Genomic DNA, 16,751 nt, shown 5'->3' on the forward strand with positions numbered 1-16,751 from the left:
CTTAAAGCATGTGTGATGTTTCAGATAACTCCCAGACATGCAAAGGGATATATAGTGTTCTATGAAAAAGGAGTATGTATTTTGAGATACATTGCAGTGGTGGATGGGATCTGAAGTTCCTGTTCCTCCCATGGCCCTGCTTGTTCTGTGTTCATGCTGGAGTGACATTTCTTCACAGCATGGTGTTCCAGTGAGTCTGGATGAAGGCAGGTGTGGAAGTGTAATGCATAGATGGGCCTCATTTATTTTCTTCCACAGAAAGGTTTCTCCCATATGCGTAGAAGCTGTGGCAACAGTCCTGGTTCCCTTCTTTAACCCAGCTTTCAGCTGGGCTTTGATAGTGATGGGGGCAAAGACTGAGCTACACTAATAAAATGAAGAGCAGCTCATTCTGTGTTACAGGGCTGGACTGAGCACCTGGGCTGCAAAGTTCATAATTTTACTGTGTATTTGGAATCCAGCTTTTTTTTCATGGAAAGGTGGCCCTGAAACCTGCCTGTGACCCCATGTGTGTGATTTCTGACTTGAAGACTGTTTCTTTCCTGCTGTATCCTTTCAGCATGTCCTTCATTTTCTCACCAGGACTTTGTACCCTTGGTGGATCAGCAGTTACTTTATACCTGCTGTCCCTATCTTGGTGAGTATTTTACTTTTTTTTTTCTATATATATAAAATATATTAGTATGTATTTACTTTTATCTAGTTAGTTGTTTATGTTTGTTGTTTGATACTGTGAGTCCTTGGATCACCTTTCCTACCCCTCCTCACAACTTCAGGTCTCAGCTGTGTGTGCAGCAAGCTTGACAAAAAGCTGTATTGCAGAAGCTCCTGCAGCTGTGGATACTGTCTGGTGAAGCTGGGGGAGGAAGGCTACATAGTCAGGATAGTTGATCCCCAGAGCTTGAATATGGAGGGACAGGGGAAGCCACCCCTCACAAGCTGTAAGGAAGGATTCATAAGGATTATGTGCACAACTTTTTCATCCTAGGTATAGGAAGAGGTGTTGGTACTGCGAGGAATGTCTTGATCCTTGAGCATATTTCTGCTGCCAGGCAGAGGGGAAGAATCCTTTTGTGCCCTGATGTTTTGTCAGGTTGTTGTTTGACATAGCTTTTCCATGGGATCTGCCTACCAATGGTAAAATTCCTCTCTGCAGTCAATAGAGTCACAGATGGTGTGATGATGCTCTACTTCTTGGGACTTAGTAGGAGAATTGTATGTTAAACCTGCATCACCAAAGCTTCTAGGGTTGAAGAGGTTGTCCAGCTTTTCCCCCCGTATTTTCTCCTGACTCTATTGGAATTTTGTGTAACCGTTTGCCTTGTTGACCGTGTAGACTTTATGGTTCTTGCTTGTCAGAGTGAAAAAAGAAAGCCTAAAAACGACTGCTCCCTCATCCTCCTGAACAAGTGCATGTGCTAGGGAGCCTTTTGGAAGCTTCCTCTTTTCAGAGCCTTGCCTGCCTTGCCATACCCTGCAGTTAAATGTGTGAGATGCCCCCTCGCTCTTCTGAAGCTTCTGTTTCCCTAGAAGCTGAGAGAATCTGCTCTGGGAATAGGACTGGCAAAGTGAAAGTCTCTTTCTTGAGTTTTGATGTTTTTTTGGTTTTTTTTTCCTTGCTTAGGGTATTGATGACTGCTTTTTCATGTTTTCCTGTACAGGTGAGCTGCGTAAACTACTTGCCTCTTTTGTGGCTGGTAGTGGAGGAAAAAATGGTGGTTTTATAAGGAAAATCACTCCCACAGCTGCAGAGTCCTTGGCACCCAAGGCTTCTGTCACGCAGCGCAAACTGCAGGTAATGAAATTAGGGAGTCACAAGGGGAAAAGGGGAAGGAGAAATTTGCTTGTGTGACTGTAGGGTTATACAGTGGTCTCCTTAAGCCAGGGGAAGAAAGAATGGACCTAGACAGCAGGGGAATTTGTGTTTAACAGGTATCCTTACTCCCTGTTTTTCTGTTACAGTCATGGGGCTGGGATACAGTGTGGGTGCTGGAACAGCTAGTCTTATTTATCTGTTTCCCTCTTCTTTAACATAAAATATTGGTATGTTTCTCATACTTTGTTGTGATTAGATTATAGCCATGCTTTCCACTGAAAGAAAGACCTGCATAGGAGCCTACAGGATTACCAGCCTGTAATTAAAAGAGTGAATCCTTCCTTTCTAAAACAAGCCCTATGTGGTGCCTCACTACTAGTAGGCACTGTCAGAACTCTCCTATTCTTCCCTTTACTGGTCTTTTGTAGCTTCAGAAGCCCTGGAAATGAGCTTGGGTTAAATGGTTAGAAGGAAATAGGTAGTTAATAATGTACTGGGATAATGGCTGGCTACAGTAGCAGAAAGTTCTAGTGTAGGCAAATTGTGTGTCTTTTAGTATATCCACAGATGGTAGTTCTGTCCATTCCTGTGCTGATGAGAGGAGGATCTGGGTGAAGTGCTCTAATCAATTGTAGCACTTTCTCTTGAACAGGTAGAGTTGGAACAGGCCTTCTTCCACAACCAGCCTCCTTCCCTACGGAGAACCGTGGAATTTGTGGCAGAGCGGGTGGGATCCAACTGTGTTAAGCACATCAAGTAAGTGCTGGTCATCTGTTCTGTGACTTAAGAAGTAACTTGACATTATAATTAGGCAAAGAATTGATCCTTTAAACTTGTGTGTATGGGGGAAAGAAGCTTCCCTGGGAGTGTGCTGTGTAGCAGAACACCAAGGCTGTGTAAGACTGTAACCAGCAACATCTGCCTTTGTAGAGGGGAATTTGTGAAGGGATGTGGAGAGCAGGGTGATACAGTTGTGGGACACTTTGTATGTGAATGTAGTACAGCATTGTGAGACTCTGTAGCCTTTTCAGAACATTCTTGCTAATGACAGGAAAATCTCATATCAGAAATGACCTCTGGAGGTCACTTGATCCAAACTCCTGCTCAAAGCAGGGCCAGCTTTCAGGTTAGATCAGGTTTATTGGCACCTTTTCCTGTTGGAAAAGTTTCCATCTTTGGAGGATGAGGATTCAGCCAACCTCTTTGTACCATGTTCCAATGCTTAATTTTCCCAGGCTTTGTGAAAAATGTTTCCTTATATATTATCAGTATATTTGTTGTTCCAGCTTGTGTTTATTTCTGTCAACCTTTAGCAGTGCTCTTCCTGGAAGAGTCTTGTTCTGTCTTCTCTGTAACTTTCCATCTCCCTTCAGCTTTTTGTTGTCTCCAGACTAGGTGAAACTGACTCCCCCTTGTAAGCTCCAGCATCCTGGCTATTTTAATAATTTTTTTCTTTTCTCCTGCAGTTACTCAAATTGTCAATGGCTTTCTTGTCCTGAGATCCCAAAGCTGGACACACTACTCCAGATGCAGCCTCACAGTGATGAGGGAAGCAGTAACTTCCCTTGACTTGCTGGCTGCACTGTTGCTATTGTCAGCCCAGTATAAGGTTGGCTTTCTTTGGACACTCCTAACTCACTCACCTTGTGTTCTGGGAACCCCAGGTCCTTTCTGCAGAGCTGTTCTATAGCCAGTAGATCCCAGCCTGTACAGGTGCACAGTCAGTCCATTTCTCCCTCTTTTCACAATTCTCCTGTGTGGCAGCCCTGCCCTCCAGCTTGCTCATAGTTTGCAAGCTATGTTGTCCAAATTGCTGAAGATATTAAATGTTATGAGCCCCTAAGGAATGGTGGTTGTAGTGGACTGCTCTTGACATCTTTGAGCTTCTGAGCACCATCAATTGAGCATACAAGGGTATTGCTGCCAGAAAGGAGACCTGTAGCCAAACAGGTTTCTAGAAAACCTAAAGGCTTTTGACTCTTGACTCTTAGTGCTGGCTTTTGACTCTTGACTCTTAGTGCTGTTTTGATGTCTTCATTTTTCCCTATATACAGTACCAGGAGATGATGCAATACTAAATGCAGCATGATTGATTCATTTTAGCAGAGTGACTTATTGCATTTGAGATGGATATTCCCCTAACTGGGGAGAAGAGCTCGGTACTGTTGGTCTGCACTGTTTCTTGTATTGATTTCAGTCTGTCTGATTGTTTTTGGTTTTTTTTTGCAGGGCAACACTGGTAGCAGAGTTGGTTCAAAGGGCAGAAACCATGTTGCAAGATAAAGTGAAGGAGGAGGATGTTAATCATGACAAACTGCTTGAAGAGGTGTGCACTCATCTGTATGAGGAAGGGGCCCAGGCACTCATCAAAGGCAGAGAGTAAGGAGGAAAAGTTATTTAAACTTGTGCCTTCCCATCTCTTCTTACTGCAGAATCTATAAGCCTAATTTAGCTTGGCCTGTCATGCTCAGGTTCTGGTAATTATAAACCATGCCCTCTGCTCTTCTTAGGGTGAGTGTCTGCTGTGCCTCCAGTCAATTAATACTGTGTTTGTAAGAAGGAATAAAAGTACTGTGTGTCCAGATCCAAACAGATGTTCACTGCAGCTGTTTTATTCCCCTCTTTGGAAAATTGATATTGCAGCTTGATTGCTTGTAATTACCCTTTCCTTGTCTGGTTCTTTTAGTCTGATTTATTGCCTTGCTACTTAATGAACCTCTGAGTGTTGTTGAGAGAACCTCTGAAGTCAAGAACTTCAACTAATCCTGTGGCACACTTTTTCTTTTCTTGCAGATTTTGCAAAAAAAAAGGTCCTGAGGCAGTAAGGGTGTTGTTGCCAGAAGAGACATCTGCAGCAGTATGTATTTTCACTAAAACTTACTAAAAGCCTTAACTTTAAGTCTGGATCATTACCATTTTTCCATTGCTTCTCCACTTAGACCTTAATAGCTCAGGTAAAGGGAATACATTGATACCCTCATGGGAGAACTGATAGATAGCTGAGGAGAGTCACTTCTACCACAGGCTGCCTTGCATATTCTGGGTAAAGTGATACTCCAGCTCATAGCTGACTCTTGAGTCTAGAATGTTATACAGATTGCATTCATCTTGCAATGATAATGCTTTTGTTTTAGCATCAACTTCCACAAGAGTTGATGAGGTTTGGAAAATCAAAACGGGTTAGTCGTATTGCTCAAACCAGCAGTTTCCTTGAGGTGGTGGTGCTCAGTTTAATTGTTGCATGCCAAAATTAAGCTTTTTTCCTCTAGACTTCCTTCTGAATTTTCACTGACTACAGTGCCATAGCTGATAGTAAATCTCCTGTCATTTGTTATCCTCCCTGTAAAGGTTTTAAGCAGTGCAGAAAACATTGCAGTGGAACTGGCAACTGAGAGAGCCTGTGGCTGGCTCTCTGCCAACATTGCAGGTGAGTCTTTTTACCTTGAACTGGGGCTTCTAAGCTGTGCATTTTTTTTTTTTTTTTTTTTTTTTTTTTTTTTTTCTGAGATCAAGGGACAGACACTGTTATAAAGTACTTGGTCCTACACATTTTTCTTTTAGTGGAAAGTGTGCAGTTACTCTGTCCCTCCTTGTTTAGGAGTAACAGGAATGATTTCTAGCTCTAAGAGACTTTTTCAGGGATCTTTTGGGCTTGGCCCATGGTAGTGATTTTTAGTTATGGTGAGAATAAATGCTGTGGAAAGCTCCTTCTGAAAATGTCATCTAGGCTGAAGTTGTCTTAGCACTTTCAGTGTATGCAGACAACTGCTCTCTCAAGCCATCTTATGGTTCACATGTACAGGGTGCTTCTGAAATCTTCTGTAAAACAAATACTTCTTGGACTGGGTGTATTTTCTGCAGGCTGAAGGCAAGTGTTGTCCTTTTACTCTTTAATACTGTTCTGGCAGCTCTTCAGAATCTCTGAAAATCCATTTTTTTCAAGAGGTTGTGCCAAGAGTCTGGGGAGGAATGTCCAAGTACCATTTGCAGCTGCAGGAGTTTAGTGTTTTGGATGCTGATCAAAACCTATTTTGGTAGAAGACATATGGCTTGTATGGGTACAGTGGTTGAACTGGTATGATCACACTGAAACAGCTTTCTACTTTGGCATTGCCTTCTGGCTTAGCTACCATGTTGGTTAAACCCTCTGAAATATTTTGATGGGAAGTGAGATGAGTTGCCAATGGTAACTGGCAGTGATAGGTGGCTGCCTTCTAGAGCTGTGGGTCAGCACACCCTCTGCACATTAAATATAGTGGGAGGTCAGAGAGAGGGGTTTGAAAACATAATTTGTCTTCCTTTTTTGCTGTGGCCCTTGGAGTGAGAGGCTAAGAGGGTTTGGAAATGATTCTCTGCTTCACTGGAGAGAAAAACTGAAGCAGACAGGATTTGTTCCCTGTTCTCTGTAGCACTCATCAAAAGGGAAGTGAAGGCAACCTTCAACAGAATGCTGAAAGTCCCAGGATTTCCCTTGCCAGGCGAGGATGCTCTGGAGTTGAGAAGGGACTGTCCTCCAGGCTGTCAGCATTGTGCTCCATTTCCCTCCCAGATCATCAATGAGATTAAGGTACACAGTGTTCACTTTCTGTCTTGCTCCAACTCCCTTTCTGGTTTTCACATTGGTGCTTTTTAGTTCATTGTTGGGGGTTTTTTTGTTTTGTTTTTATTTTGAGTTTTTTTTTTTTTGTTTTGCCTTGTTTTGTTTTTGTTTTGTGGTTTGTTTTTATTGTTGTTTTGTGGGGTTTGGTGTTTTTGGTGGTTTAAGAAAATGTTCTGGTTCTAAGGAATTGGCTGTGGGGAGTGCTTAGGAAGCACAATGGAAAGTTCTCAGTTTTTTTCAACCTGTGCTTGCTGTGTCTAGATCAGAGTTCCCTGTTAGGAGTGCTGTCTCAGGTACAGGATTTCTGGTAGCCTGGCAGTGGGGCCTTTTTGATATGAGTAGGATGGAAACCCTAGTGTGGACGCCATAGTCTTGAGTACAATTTTGCAATCATTTAACCTATGTACACCATGAGGAAAAGAAAAATTCTGAACACCTCACTTTTTTTACCATTATGTATTCTGCCTATTTTTTTTGCAGCTGCTTGTCTGCTTGACAGGCAAGTAATGCTGGTTATCACTGTCATTGCTTTCCCAGCATTTGTGTGAGAATGAGTTCACATCCTTTAATGCTTTCTGCTTGTGCTAAAATAAAAAGAGGAGGGTAAGTTGTGTGAGGAAGCATCTGGGTTGACACTGAAGCTTCCTTGACAATACAAGAGGGCTCTGGATTTCTGTAGCACTTCTACCCTGAGCTTACTTGTTGTACTGTCAGATTTATCTAGAGCTTTCAGTGCTAGTATTTTTAAGGAAGATGAACTTCTTGCCATCACTCAATTTTACTTCATAACATTAGTGAGAACTGTGTTAGAAAATGAGATCTTGGTAAGGTTGTGAAAAATAATCTTTAATCTGTCTTATAAAAATATATATACTAGCATAGGTTTTGGTTTTAGGGAGGACCCAAGAACTATTTATGAACTTCTCTGTCACAGGTCCAAAGGTCTGTTTGTGGAAGAGCAGGATACTAATGTGTGGGTTACTGTTGTCTTTCTCACCAAGGATGTGCTCTGCATTGCTGTGGGCCCACGGGATGAGGGTGAAGTGGTTGACTATGTGTGGCTGGAGTGCCTGCTGGGAAGGTTGAGTCAGACACTTCGATGCAGAAAGGTAAAAGATGTAAAAAGGCAACAAAAAAAACCCCTAGAATCACTTTGCGCTGTCTTGATATTTGTAAACTTGTTAGTTTGCCATGCCTCACAGTTAAGTTCAGTTGAGTGGTTTTTGTTTGAGCTCAAATGTGGCAGAGCTGCACTGCATTTTTCTTCAGGCTGTGTAGATCTGCTTTTTACTTTGGTTTGCTTTTGTGAATCCCCTATTCATATATGACATTTTTTTGTCTTTCAGTCTTTAATGATCTCCTCATTACAGCTCTATGCTTTTTGCTGCAAATTACCTGCTCCTCTCAGATATTTTTATCCCCTGTGAAGCCCTGTTTTGTTCAGTCTGCAGTATGGGGACAGAGTTACAACGTTTTTTTTGTGTTTTTCAGTTCATTTGTCCCACATCGGAACAGCAGCTGGCCAAGTGCACGGTTGAGTTGGCTTCTTTGCTGGGTAAATCAGTTATGATAAGCTATTTAAGACTGAAATCTGTTATTACAATTCTCTTAGATCCTTGAGGTCAGAGTTTTAAGTATTTAGAGCTCATGGATATTTGATTATCTTTGGTGTCATTGAGTCTGCAGATTTTTTTCTCTCCATGTGTGTGGTTGCTCTTATTCCCTCCTACATTCTGCAAAGCAGAATTGTACAGTGACTAACCATCCTTCAGATCTGTTTCACATCTCCATTGTTTTTTATTTATTGATACTTTCATTTACTTATGGGATATGCTTTCCAGTATTTCTGCCTCTGAAAAATTGTGGTTGAGTTTGGGCTTTTTTCCCTACAAGTAAGGGCCTTTTCCATTAAATTACATTTTTATGGCTTTTTTTGGAAAGAATGGAAGTAACTTGTTTTCTGTGTATTATGACTCCTGTGAACATTTTCAGTTTGGTATTTTTTTTTTCTCTTGCCCAGATGTGTAAATACAATTTTTCTTTGAGCAGGAGCTTGTGATCTCAATGTAGGTGTTTTCTTCATGGGCAACCTTCTAATTTCCTGGTTTTAGAACCTGCTTTAGAAGTTTTATACATAATTTGTTTTTTCAGAAGGCAGTTCACATCTGAATACTGTGAAATTTATTCTGGGGGCAGCAGTGTCAGTCTGTCCTGTTCCATGAGACTGTACCAAGGAAGATCTGGTATCTTCCTTCTGTTTATGTACATCTGCAGTTAAACACTGTTCAGCTTTACTTTCACTTGTGTGAATTCACATAACTCTGTCTGTAGTCCAAACTATGGACAACTGTTCAATCTATCTATAGATTTAGATGTTTTACTCTGTTACTCTTACATCCTTTGCAGTAACACCTAGGTTCTCTTTGACTAAATATTAGGCTGACTTTCAACCACTTGGTATTCTTTGTCTGAGGAATATCAATCTCTTCCTATGTCATACTGTCTGTGTAGTTTCAAAGCTGATAATTTTGCATATTTCCAAAATTCACTCCTCTTAGGTTCATTGGTTTGTACTCACTAAGTGTGCTGCTGAACCAAGATGATGACTATAAAAGGAAGTAATACAGCTATAGGAGTTCATTTTTCATCCTTTTCTTAGTTTCAGATCATGTTCCTCTGAGTCTTGGGATCAAATCCCCAGAGAAGAGCCCCGAGAGGCTGTGTGTAAAGAATAATCCCACCTGTGGCCTTCTAAAACTGCTGTTCTCCATCTGGAAGGAGGACTTTGGGACTTCTGTGCCTGTGCAGCTGATCTTCAGCAAGAAGAACATTGGTTATCTGGCAGAAGTGAAGCAGCGAGAGGTAAAGCTTATTCTGGTGTGTGGAGCTGGGCTGGCACTCGTGTAGGAATTCTGCCCTCCTGCAGTGCTCAGTGGTGTGACTGAGGCCAGCAGGGTTTGGTCACTGCTGCCTGGCACTGTTTGTGTGGGCAGTGAGAGGGAAATGTGTTCAGCTCGTCAGGGGTTGATACCTGCCTGGGGGCTCTTGGGAACTCACAGCTTTGTTTAGGAGCCAGTGACAAAATGGCACATTTGGCCTAGGATATTGCAAGGACTGGACACAGGTGGCTGTCATTGCTTGCATTCCTGTGTCTTTTATCAGTTTGCATTTCTGCATGCACATTTTTCAGCCAACTAAAGCTGAAAATCACCCTATTTAGTTGCAGGCTAAACCCAACTTATTTCAGAAGTCAAAGAAATATTTTTTTACGCTGTTCTTGATCAGACAGGAATTAAATACTTGGTGTGTTTATAAACTGACTTTATGGTAGGATACAATGTATGAACTAAAGGAATTTTGTTCATTCATTTTGGATGTTGCTCTTGTCCTCATTGTTACATGCAGATAGATAAAGTGCTTGTTCCTTTTCTCCACATTCTGATCCAAAAAGAAAAGTGTGAATTTTATATGGATAAAGAAACAAACACACAATCCATTTCCTTTTGAGCTGTTGATATTTTCTTCTTTTGTGCAGTGGGATTTGTTCCTTTTCTTGCTTCATGGTCTTATAGAACATGAACTAATGAGAACTAGTGAAATCCAGATCTGCCTGCATAGCCTTGAAGAGCTCCCTTGGCCCTCAGTAAGTAATTGGATGTGCATGGACAAGAAGTGAAATAAAAAGTAAAGCTATATAAACAGCCAATCCTTGTATTTCTATTTCATATAAATAATGCCCATAACCTTCCCATCTGTCATTCCCGCTTATGCAAAGGAAGGACTCGCTTCCCACAAGCTTGTTACCCTTGCTAGTGTTTGGCTGAAAGCTGTACTTGTGTGAATCCAATATTGCCCATGCAGTGGAATAATTTCCAAGAAAACTAAACCAGTTTGGAGACCAGCTGGCTCAGTTACCAGCTCTCAGTTCTAGCCTGAGTGTGCTTTGCAGTGTTCAGCTGAGAATGACATGTTGGGAAAGGTCTTAGCTGACCAGTCTTGCACTTAAATCTCTGTGCCTCCTACTCCCAGAATGTGAGAGGAGTTGGAATGTTCTAGAGGAGTCTGACTATTCTGGCCACAGTCAAAATGTAGGACTCCACCCAAATGCCCTGCTAAAAATGGACAGTGTTCCAAGGCTGGTGAGCATGTGCAATTTGTAGCTGTTTAACCTTTTAAATTGTGGCAGCGATCTTGTCTGAGAAGGGTGTGGGGATCAGATGGGAGACTGAGCATGTCTGCAGGCATTCATCAGCAATTCTGTAACTTGTCTATGTTTTCGCACTGGAAAACCATCAACATGTTTAACCTTGTAAAGTTCCCAATAGAAAAATTAAGTAAGCCTCTTTGTTAACATTTGTTAATAAAGGTTCTCTGGTTTGTATCTGTTTGTTACAGGATTTCATAAAAGACCTGAAAACGCTGTCCCGAATATTTGTATCAGAACATCATCAGATAGAGGAGCCCAGGACTAACCCCTGTGAGCTGACCAGACAATCTCGAGGTATTGTGACCACACAAAGTTAGCACAGGTGCACTCTGTGGACAAATATTACTAATGAAGATGCAAATGGAATTTTTAGCATTTCTGAAAGGATTGGGAGCTCTTTGCTAGGATCATACTGAAGAGGTCACTTTGTGCAAAACCTGCACTGGGCTTTCTATCATGGACATTTTGTAGTGGTGACTCTGCTGAAGGACCTACATCAGCAAATGGATCTCCAAGTCAAAAGTCCGTAAAGCACCTTGATTGTGTCTGAGAGCAGCTGTTCTTTAGGCTCAGAGACACTTGTATTTGTGCAGTAACAGGCTGTGACCAAACCCAGGAATCAACTCAAGTTACTTCATGATCAGAGAGGTGGTTTCTTGGCGGCTGTCTCTTCTCTCAACTCAATGTGACTTCTCATGTTGTCTTAAAAAGGCCTCTACAGTCAGGGGAAGGAAGAGGTGAACCTATATGACACAGAGATGTGCCTATATTTATTTTTCATTGTAAGCTCAGTGTTGAAGATTTGATTTTAATTTTTTAAGACAAATTTTAAAAGTTAAACCATATTAAATAAATCCACTAGATCATTGATGGCATTATTCTTAAAAGATGTAGATGCTTAAGTGTTTTTCCATCTCTTGTTGGAAACAGAACTTGTAATTTCCCAGGGCTTTTAATACAGAAATAAGGGATAAAATATCTGTTTATATTTTTTACTGAAGACAGTATTTTTTAAGACACTTTTATAGTTGTGAACATAAATGGCATCTGGCTGCTATTCACTGGTTTTTTTTTTAATCATTTTTCTTGCCTTGAGTTTGGGTTTTATCAGTCAGGAAGTGCTGCAGCAAGAAAACTACAGCCTGGAAGGGCACAGTAGTGAAGAAGCACTGTGATGTTCCCTGGAGAGTGGGTTTTGAAAGGAACCCATTTCTTGGAAGACAGTGGGTATTTTCTGCCCTTACAGATAGATTGTCACCAAAAGTGTGACCTTCTCTTCACCCCACTTCTTGAACTGGGGTTTGGGGCAGGGACTGCTGGTGAGTAGCAGAATATGTTTAGGTGCTCATCAGCTGTCTTATGGGATTCTCTCCCCTTGCCCTATAGCAGTGAGGACGTTATTTCCTATTGTCTAGGAGTGTCCTATTTGTGTAGGTTTTTCCAGAAAGCAAGTTCTGTGTTATTTAAGAACAGCCTCTGGACAAGGTGAAACCCAGGGCTGTTGAGCTTTCTAATTAACTTACCTCTTCCCTGTATAAGGTGAGAAAAGGTAACATCTTGGAGTCAGTGATTCGAGAAAAACTACAGACAAGACTCATTAGGTAGAACTGTGGCTTCTGTTAAAATATGTGATACAGAAAGAGAAATCAGAGAGGCACATCATTGTCTGAACGGTCTTGTGATTTTTCTTGTCTTGTTGACTAAGCACTGTATGGAAATATTTTGCAGGTTCCATCTGCATTCCTCTTTTTAGGGGTTTTCTGATGTGAATGGAAGAGTCCCTAAAAGTAGGCATGCTGCAATACAAATGGAATAATTAAATACAAATTGAACAGCAAGTACACCATATCACACCATACCTGCTCCCTGAGGCTATTATGTGATGTTTTGCTGCAGATATCATTTGGAATTGTTGTTTGTCATAATAAACATTATTAAATGTCTTGTCTTGTGTTCAAGCTGTCAATATAGAACCTCTTGTTACTAGGCTGAAGAACAAAATGAGTACCTTGCCAAAAAGCATGGGGCAGATAACTAAGTACAGACCTCCTGTCTGACCTGTTGTGCTTCTACTGAAATAGAATTCTACTTTGTTATGTAAAGGAGGACAGGGTGGTGGAAAGGGGAAGAAGCTGGAATCCCTATTAATAAAAGGTGCTCTTAGCTCCAGCACTGATTTTTTTTTGGGTATCATAAAACTCTTTGCATAGATATCATGGCCACAGCCATTTTCATGAACTCAGGATACCAGAATTATCCTTCTCTAATGCAACATGTTTGAAGTTTTTAATTAATAGGTGACCAAGCCCCAGGAGCAGTTTCCATCAACCAGAGAATATGGTTGTGGGGCAGGAGACAGTTCAACCATGGAACCCAGCAGGTAAGAAACATCTCTGTTTCTGTGCTCTTACAACCTAATGCAGTGACTCTGCTTCTTGGGCATCCCCCAGCACCCAGGCATGTTTGCTGTGTGAAGCCAGACCCCCCCCTGTGTAGCCAAGGCACAGGAGCAAGTTGTGGAGCACAGGTTCTCTGCTTGTGGACGCTTGGCCATGGGACTGTGCATGAGGACATGACCCTGTGGCCCCTGGGGTGCAGCTCTGGGGAGTTGGGTAACAGGACTCAGGAAGAAGCTGTCTTTTTTTTTTTTTTCTTTTTTTTTTTTTCCTTTTTTAAATAACCAAAATAAAACCCCCCTTGCTTGGACAAAGCACTGTCACAGAACCCAGATTTAAGCCATGACTGACTTGGTTCTTATGCCAAAAGTTTATATTCCATGCCCATTCCTCAGCAGGTAAATAGGAGACTTACATCTGTTATCACAAACTTGCCTTTGTGTTTTCTATCCAGCATAGTTCCATAGATGGGTATCTTAGCTGGAGCAAAATAAGGTGGGGCACATTTTCTTGCGTAGAAAATACCATTTATTGTGGATATGAAAATAGCAACCTTGATTTAGGAGCAGAGATGCAACCCTGGGTGGTACAATACAATGGGTTTGATCATCTGCTGCTCAGCACTAACTTACAGGAAGTTGTTTTTTGCCTGTTGTAGATGAACAAATTTGATAACTGCTGGGCTTTTGTTTCTTCCTTCCAAACAAACCAATGCCATACATTAGCAAGTACCATAAAATGTTGTATTTGCAAAAGAAAACATTCATATAAATAGGCTTTTTAGTATCAATTGAAGATTGTATTAAAAAAAAGTTACATTAATTCAATACTGATAAAAATAAAAGTGAGCTTTGATAGCATATAAAAACACTTCAAACCAAGCATATATAAATAACTTAATTTGTAAACATAGAAAAAAAATATTAAGTATATATAAAAATAAACATCTGATGCACTGTACAGTAAGACACTATCCTTCATAGGCACTGGCATCGTTGATCAACAGGAATCCCCCAAGATGTTTTTCCTACAAAAACTGTTTTATCACAAGTGCCGTGTCTAAAATAAAAGGGAAAAAAAAGCAAAGCACTGAGCAAATCTTTAGTGGGTTGCATGAAGACCTCCCCTACCGCCTCTGGAAATCTGTGGAAACAGCACTGGGGCCAGAGCCAATATCCCATGCTGCTGGTTCTGCTCATTTTTCCTGGGGCTTTAATGTACAGCCTTGTTCACTCTCCCTTCTGGCTTTCCACCAAAGCAGGGACAGTGACAGGTTACAAATCTGGAAATCTGTCATTTCGCTCAGTTGCAGAAAACTTTGTGCCAGGTTACCCATTCTTCCTTGAGGGACTGTGTAAGATGCATGATGCCCAAAGTGAACCATGCTGTGACTCAGGCTTTTAGGAAATGGCTGAGCCTCACCAAAAAAACTAGCAGTAATATATTGATTATCCAAAGATGAAACAAAAAAATTTGTAAGTGAAAGGTTTTGTTATCCTACCTGATCCAGTCTGAAGAGGAAGCCTTGGGCTGGTACGTATCAAAACTGCTATTTTCCTAAATATCAATTTAAAATAGCTATTGTCTTTTCATTTAAAACTCACTACATTAGTAACAGGAAGTAACATAGAAGCTGAGAGCCAAAATTACACCTGTGCAAAATTATAGTAAAAGTAGATCTTGGCTCTTGAACTCAAAGGTGGAAAGGGCAGCTAACTTCACCATGTGCTGGGAAAATGCGCCTCGTACTGAAAGTAACTGTTAAAGTAGCAGGCACTGACTGCAGTAGGGTGGATGCTTGAGTACACATTTCTCACTTGACAAATTCAAAGTGCAAGAGCTTCTTGAACTATATAGGCTTTTCTGAGCTAATGAAAGCATAACATAGCAGCTTTTATTGCTTTGAGATATCTAAAGTGATTCTGTACTGTTCTGCTGAAGAATTAAATGAAGTTATTTGGGTCTCTGAGGTGGTCGTGCTTTTGTTTAAATTTAGGAATATGTGAACCAACTAGGGATTGTGTTGAACAAACATGTAAAGCCTGACAGCAGGAGTGTTGGACTAAGTTCCACAGAAGTCCCATGAGGTAATTGAATGGGAAGAGACTGTACTTGCTGCAGTGAGACAGCTGGTCACATTAAGAACAAAGATATGTGGTAAGACTATGATGAGGCTATAGTTTCAGCTCTTAATGCATTTGGGTGAAAAGGTAGAAGGGCTGATGGGAAAAGCCATTGTTGGAGCTACTCATTTGCAGGATTTAAATATTAGAAGCAAGCTGATTACTAAGTACTACCCTATCCATGACAGTGTCACTGTTTAGAACTGTTTGGTTTGTTTATTTCAAAGCACCTGATTCTGCAGTACAGTAAACTGCGTCCTGAGGTATGGTGGTGTCCACTGCTGCTGCATAGTGTAGTGGCAATCTGAAAGACCTCACACTGGCTGCAAGCAGTCAGCCAAATACATGAAAAAAAATCTTTCCAGGGTGTAGGATGACTAGTGAATATTGCACTGCTTTAACTTCACTCTTCAAGGGGAAGGAGGATAGGCAGCTAGCTAAGATAAACCGTTTATCTACACAGTCAGGAATTCTGCATTTGGTACTTATCATTAGAAAGTGGTTTTGCAGCTCTGCTCAAGAGCTTGTAAAAGGGCTCAAGCCATACAGATACTGCTTCCAGCCTAAACTTAAAAGAAGTTGATCTCTGAAGCTGCTTGGAAACAGGAATTAAATAATACACTCTAAGATTCTGGCTATTGTAAAGCCAAGTCTCTTCCTCTGCTCTTTATAGAGCAGCCACACCTTTCTCCTCTTCCCTGGAGGTTTTCCACTGCTCCAGGAGGATAGGCTCCCCACTAAACTGCTGCGTTTCTCCTAAGCAGTGTTGGCTAAAACCAATGAGCCTTTTCTCTAGCTGTACTCCCATACAGTCCAGCAGTAGCACAGGCTCGTGAGGTGAGGCTTGGTGGGGGCTGCCTTAGGAAGCAGCATTTTCCATGTCCCTCTCTGACACTTGTGTGTCCCTGGGAGCTGCCAGCTGCTCTTCAGTGTCCCAGCACTAGGCAGTGAGCAGGTGAGCCAGCTGAGCAATCACCAGGGGCTGCCGCTTCGCCATGGAGCTCAGGAGCCTGGCAGGAATGGCTGGGGCACCAAGGTCCACCTGCAGGAAACAGAAGAAAGGCTGCAGGGTGGGGTTTGGACCTGCTTTTAAACAGAGTACTCCAGTCTGGAATAGTTCTGATGCAACAAGTAGTTTACAGCCAAATGCTGTCATTACTGTGTGGTAATATAAAATGCATATAAAATTTTAAAATGCATTTCACCTATGCATTGTAAAAGGCATGTGCTAATTAATGATATTTTTAAAAATATATCCTTAAGTTTTTAAAACATTAATTTAAAGGAATAATGCCATTTATTTCTACATAACCATTTAAATAAATTTTACACATTAAGGCATTCTCTTCTGGACATTTTTAAATACTTAGTACCACTGTTTCAAAGAGAGCCTACTTTTCAAATGAGTCTGAAAAATGGATGAAAAGATTTTAATTTCCTTATTCTTAACTGAAATCCTAATCTTGACTTCTCTTTTGTATCTATTAAGTGTGACGATATTAATGACTTATGAAGAAGTGACTTATGAAGAAGTGACTTATTAATGACTTATAAATTTATGACTTACAATGAAGAATTAATTACTTTGGTTAGAAAAATGTACCAAGTA

The 16,751-nt window shown here is 41.1% G+C and overlaps 2 protein-coding genes across 4 annotated transcripts in view; one reads left to right on the forward strand and one right to left on the reverse strand.

Moving 5' to 3' along the window:
* CDAN1 (codanin 1) overlaps positions 1–12,568 on the forward strand; it is a 29,684-nt gene extending 17,116 nt beyond the window's left edge. Inside the window, exons 17-29 of one of the 3 annotated variants that reach the window (XM_085062291.1) lie at positions 583–637; positions 1,662–1,795; positions 2,469–2,572; positions 4,046–4,195; positions 4,610–4,673; positions 5,165–5,243; positions 6,226–6,383; positions 7,418–7,525; positions 7,908–7,971; positions 9,076–9,278; positions 9,952–10,059; positions 10,812–10,917; positions 10,997–12,568. In XM_085062291.1, the coding sequence (XP_084918417.1) occupies positions 583–637; positions 1,662–1,795; positions 2,469–2,572; positions 4,046–4,195; positions 4,610–4,673; positions 5,165–5,243; positions 6,226–6,383; positions 7,418–7,525; positions 7,908–7,971; positions 9,076–9,278; positions 9,952–10,059; positions 10,812–10,917; positions 10,997–11,028 (1,365 nt within the window). In that variant the 3' untranslated portion in view covers positions 11,029–12,568. Of the gene's footprint in view, positions 1–582; positions 638–1,661; positions 1,796–2,468; positions 2,573–4,045; positions 4,196–4,609; positions 4,674–5,164; positions 5,244–6,225; positions 6,384–7,417; positions 7,526–7,907; positions 7,972–9,075; positions 9,279–9,951; positions 10,060–10,811 lie in introns of all 3 variants that reach the window. The other 2 variants (XM_085062290.1, XM_085062292.1) reach the window with 2 other exon arrangements.
* A 956-nt stretch (positions 12,569–13,524) lies between these two features.
* The window catches only part of STARD9 (StAR related lipid transfer domain containing 9), a 92,013-nt gene continuing 88,786 nt past the window's right edge, over positions 13,525–16,751 (reverse strand). The window contains exon 34 of the mRNA XM_085062289.1: positions 13,525–16,184. Within this exon, the coding sequence (XP_084918415.1) occupies positions 16,083–16,184 (102 nt within the window). The 3' untranslated portion in view covers positions 13,525–16,082. The remainder of the gene's footprint in view (positions 16,185–16,751) is intronic.

This window comes from Lichenostomus cassidix, chromosome 5, assembly GCF_008360975.1.
Source record: "Lichenostomus cassidix isolate B80296 chromosome 5, HeHo_3.0, whole genome shotgun sequence".
NCBI classification, from domain to species: Eukaryota; Metazoa; Chordata; class Aves; order Passeriformes; family Meliphagidae; genus Lichenostomus; species Lichenostomus cassidix.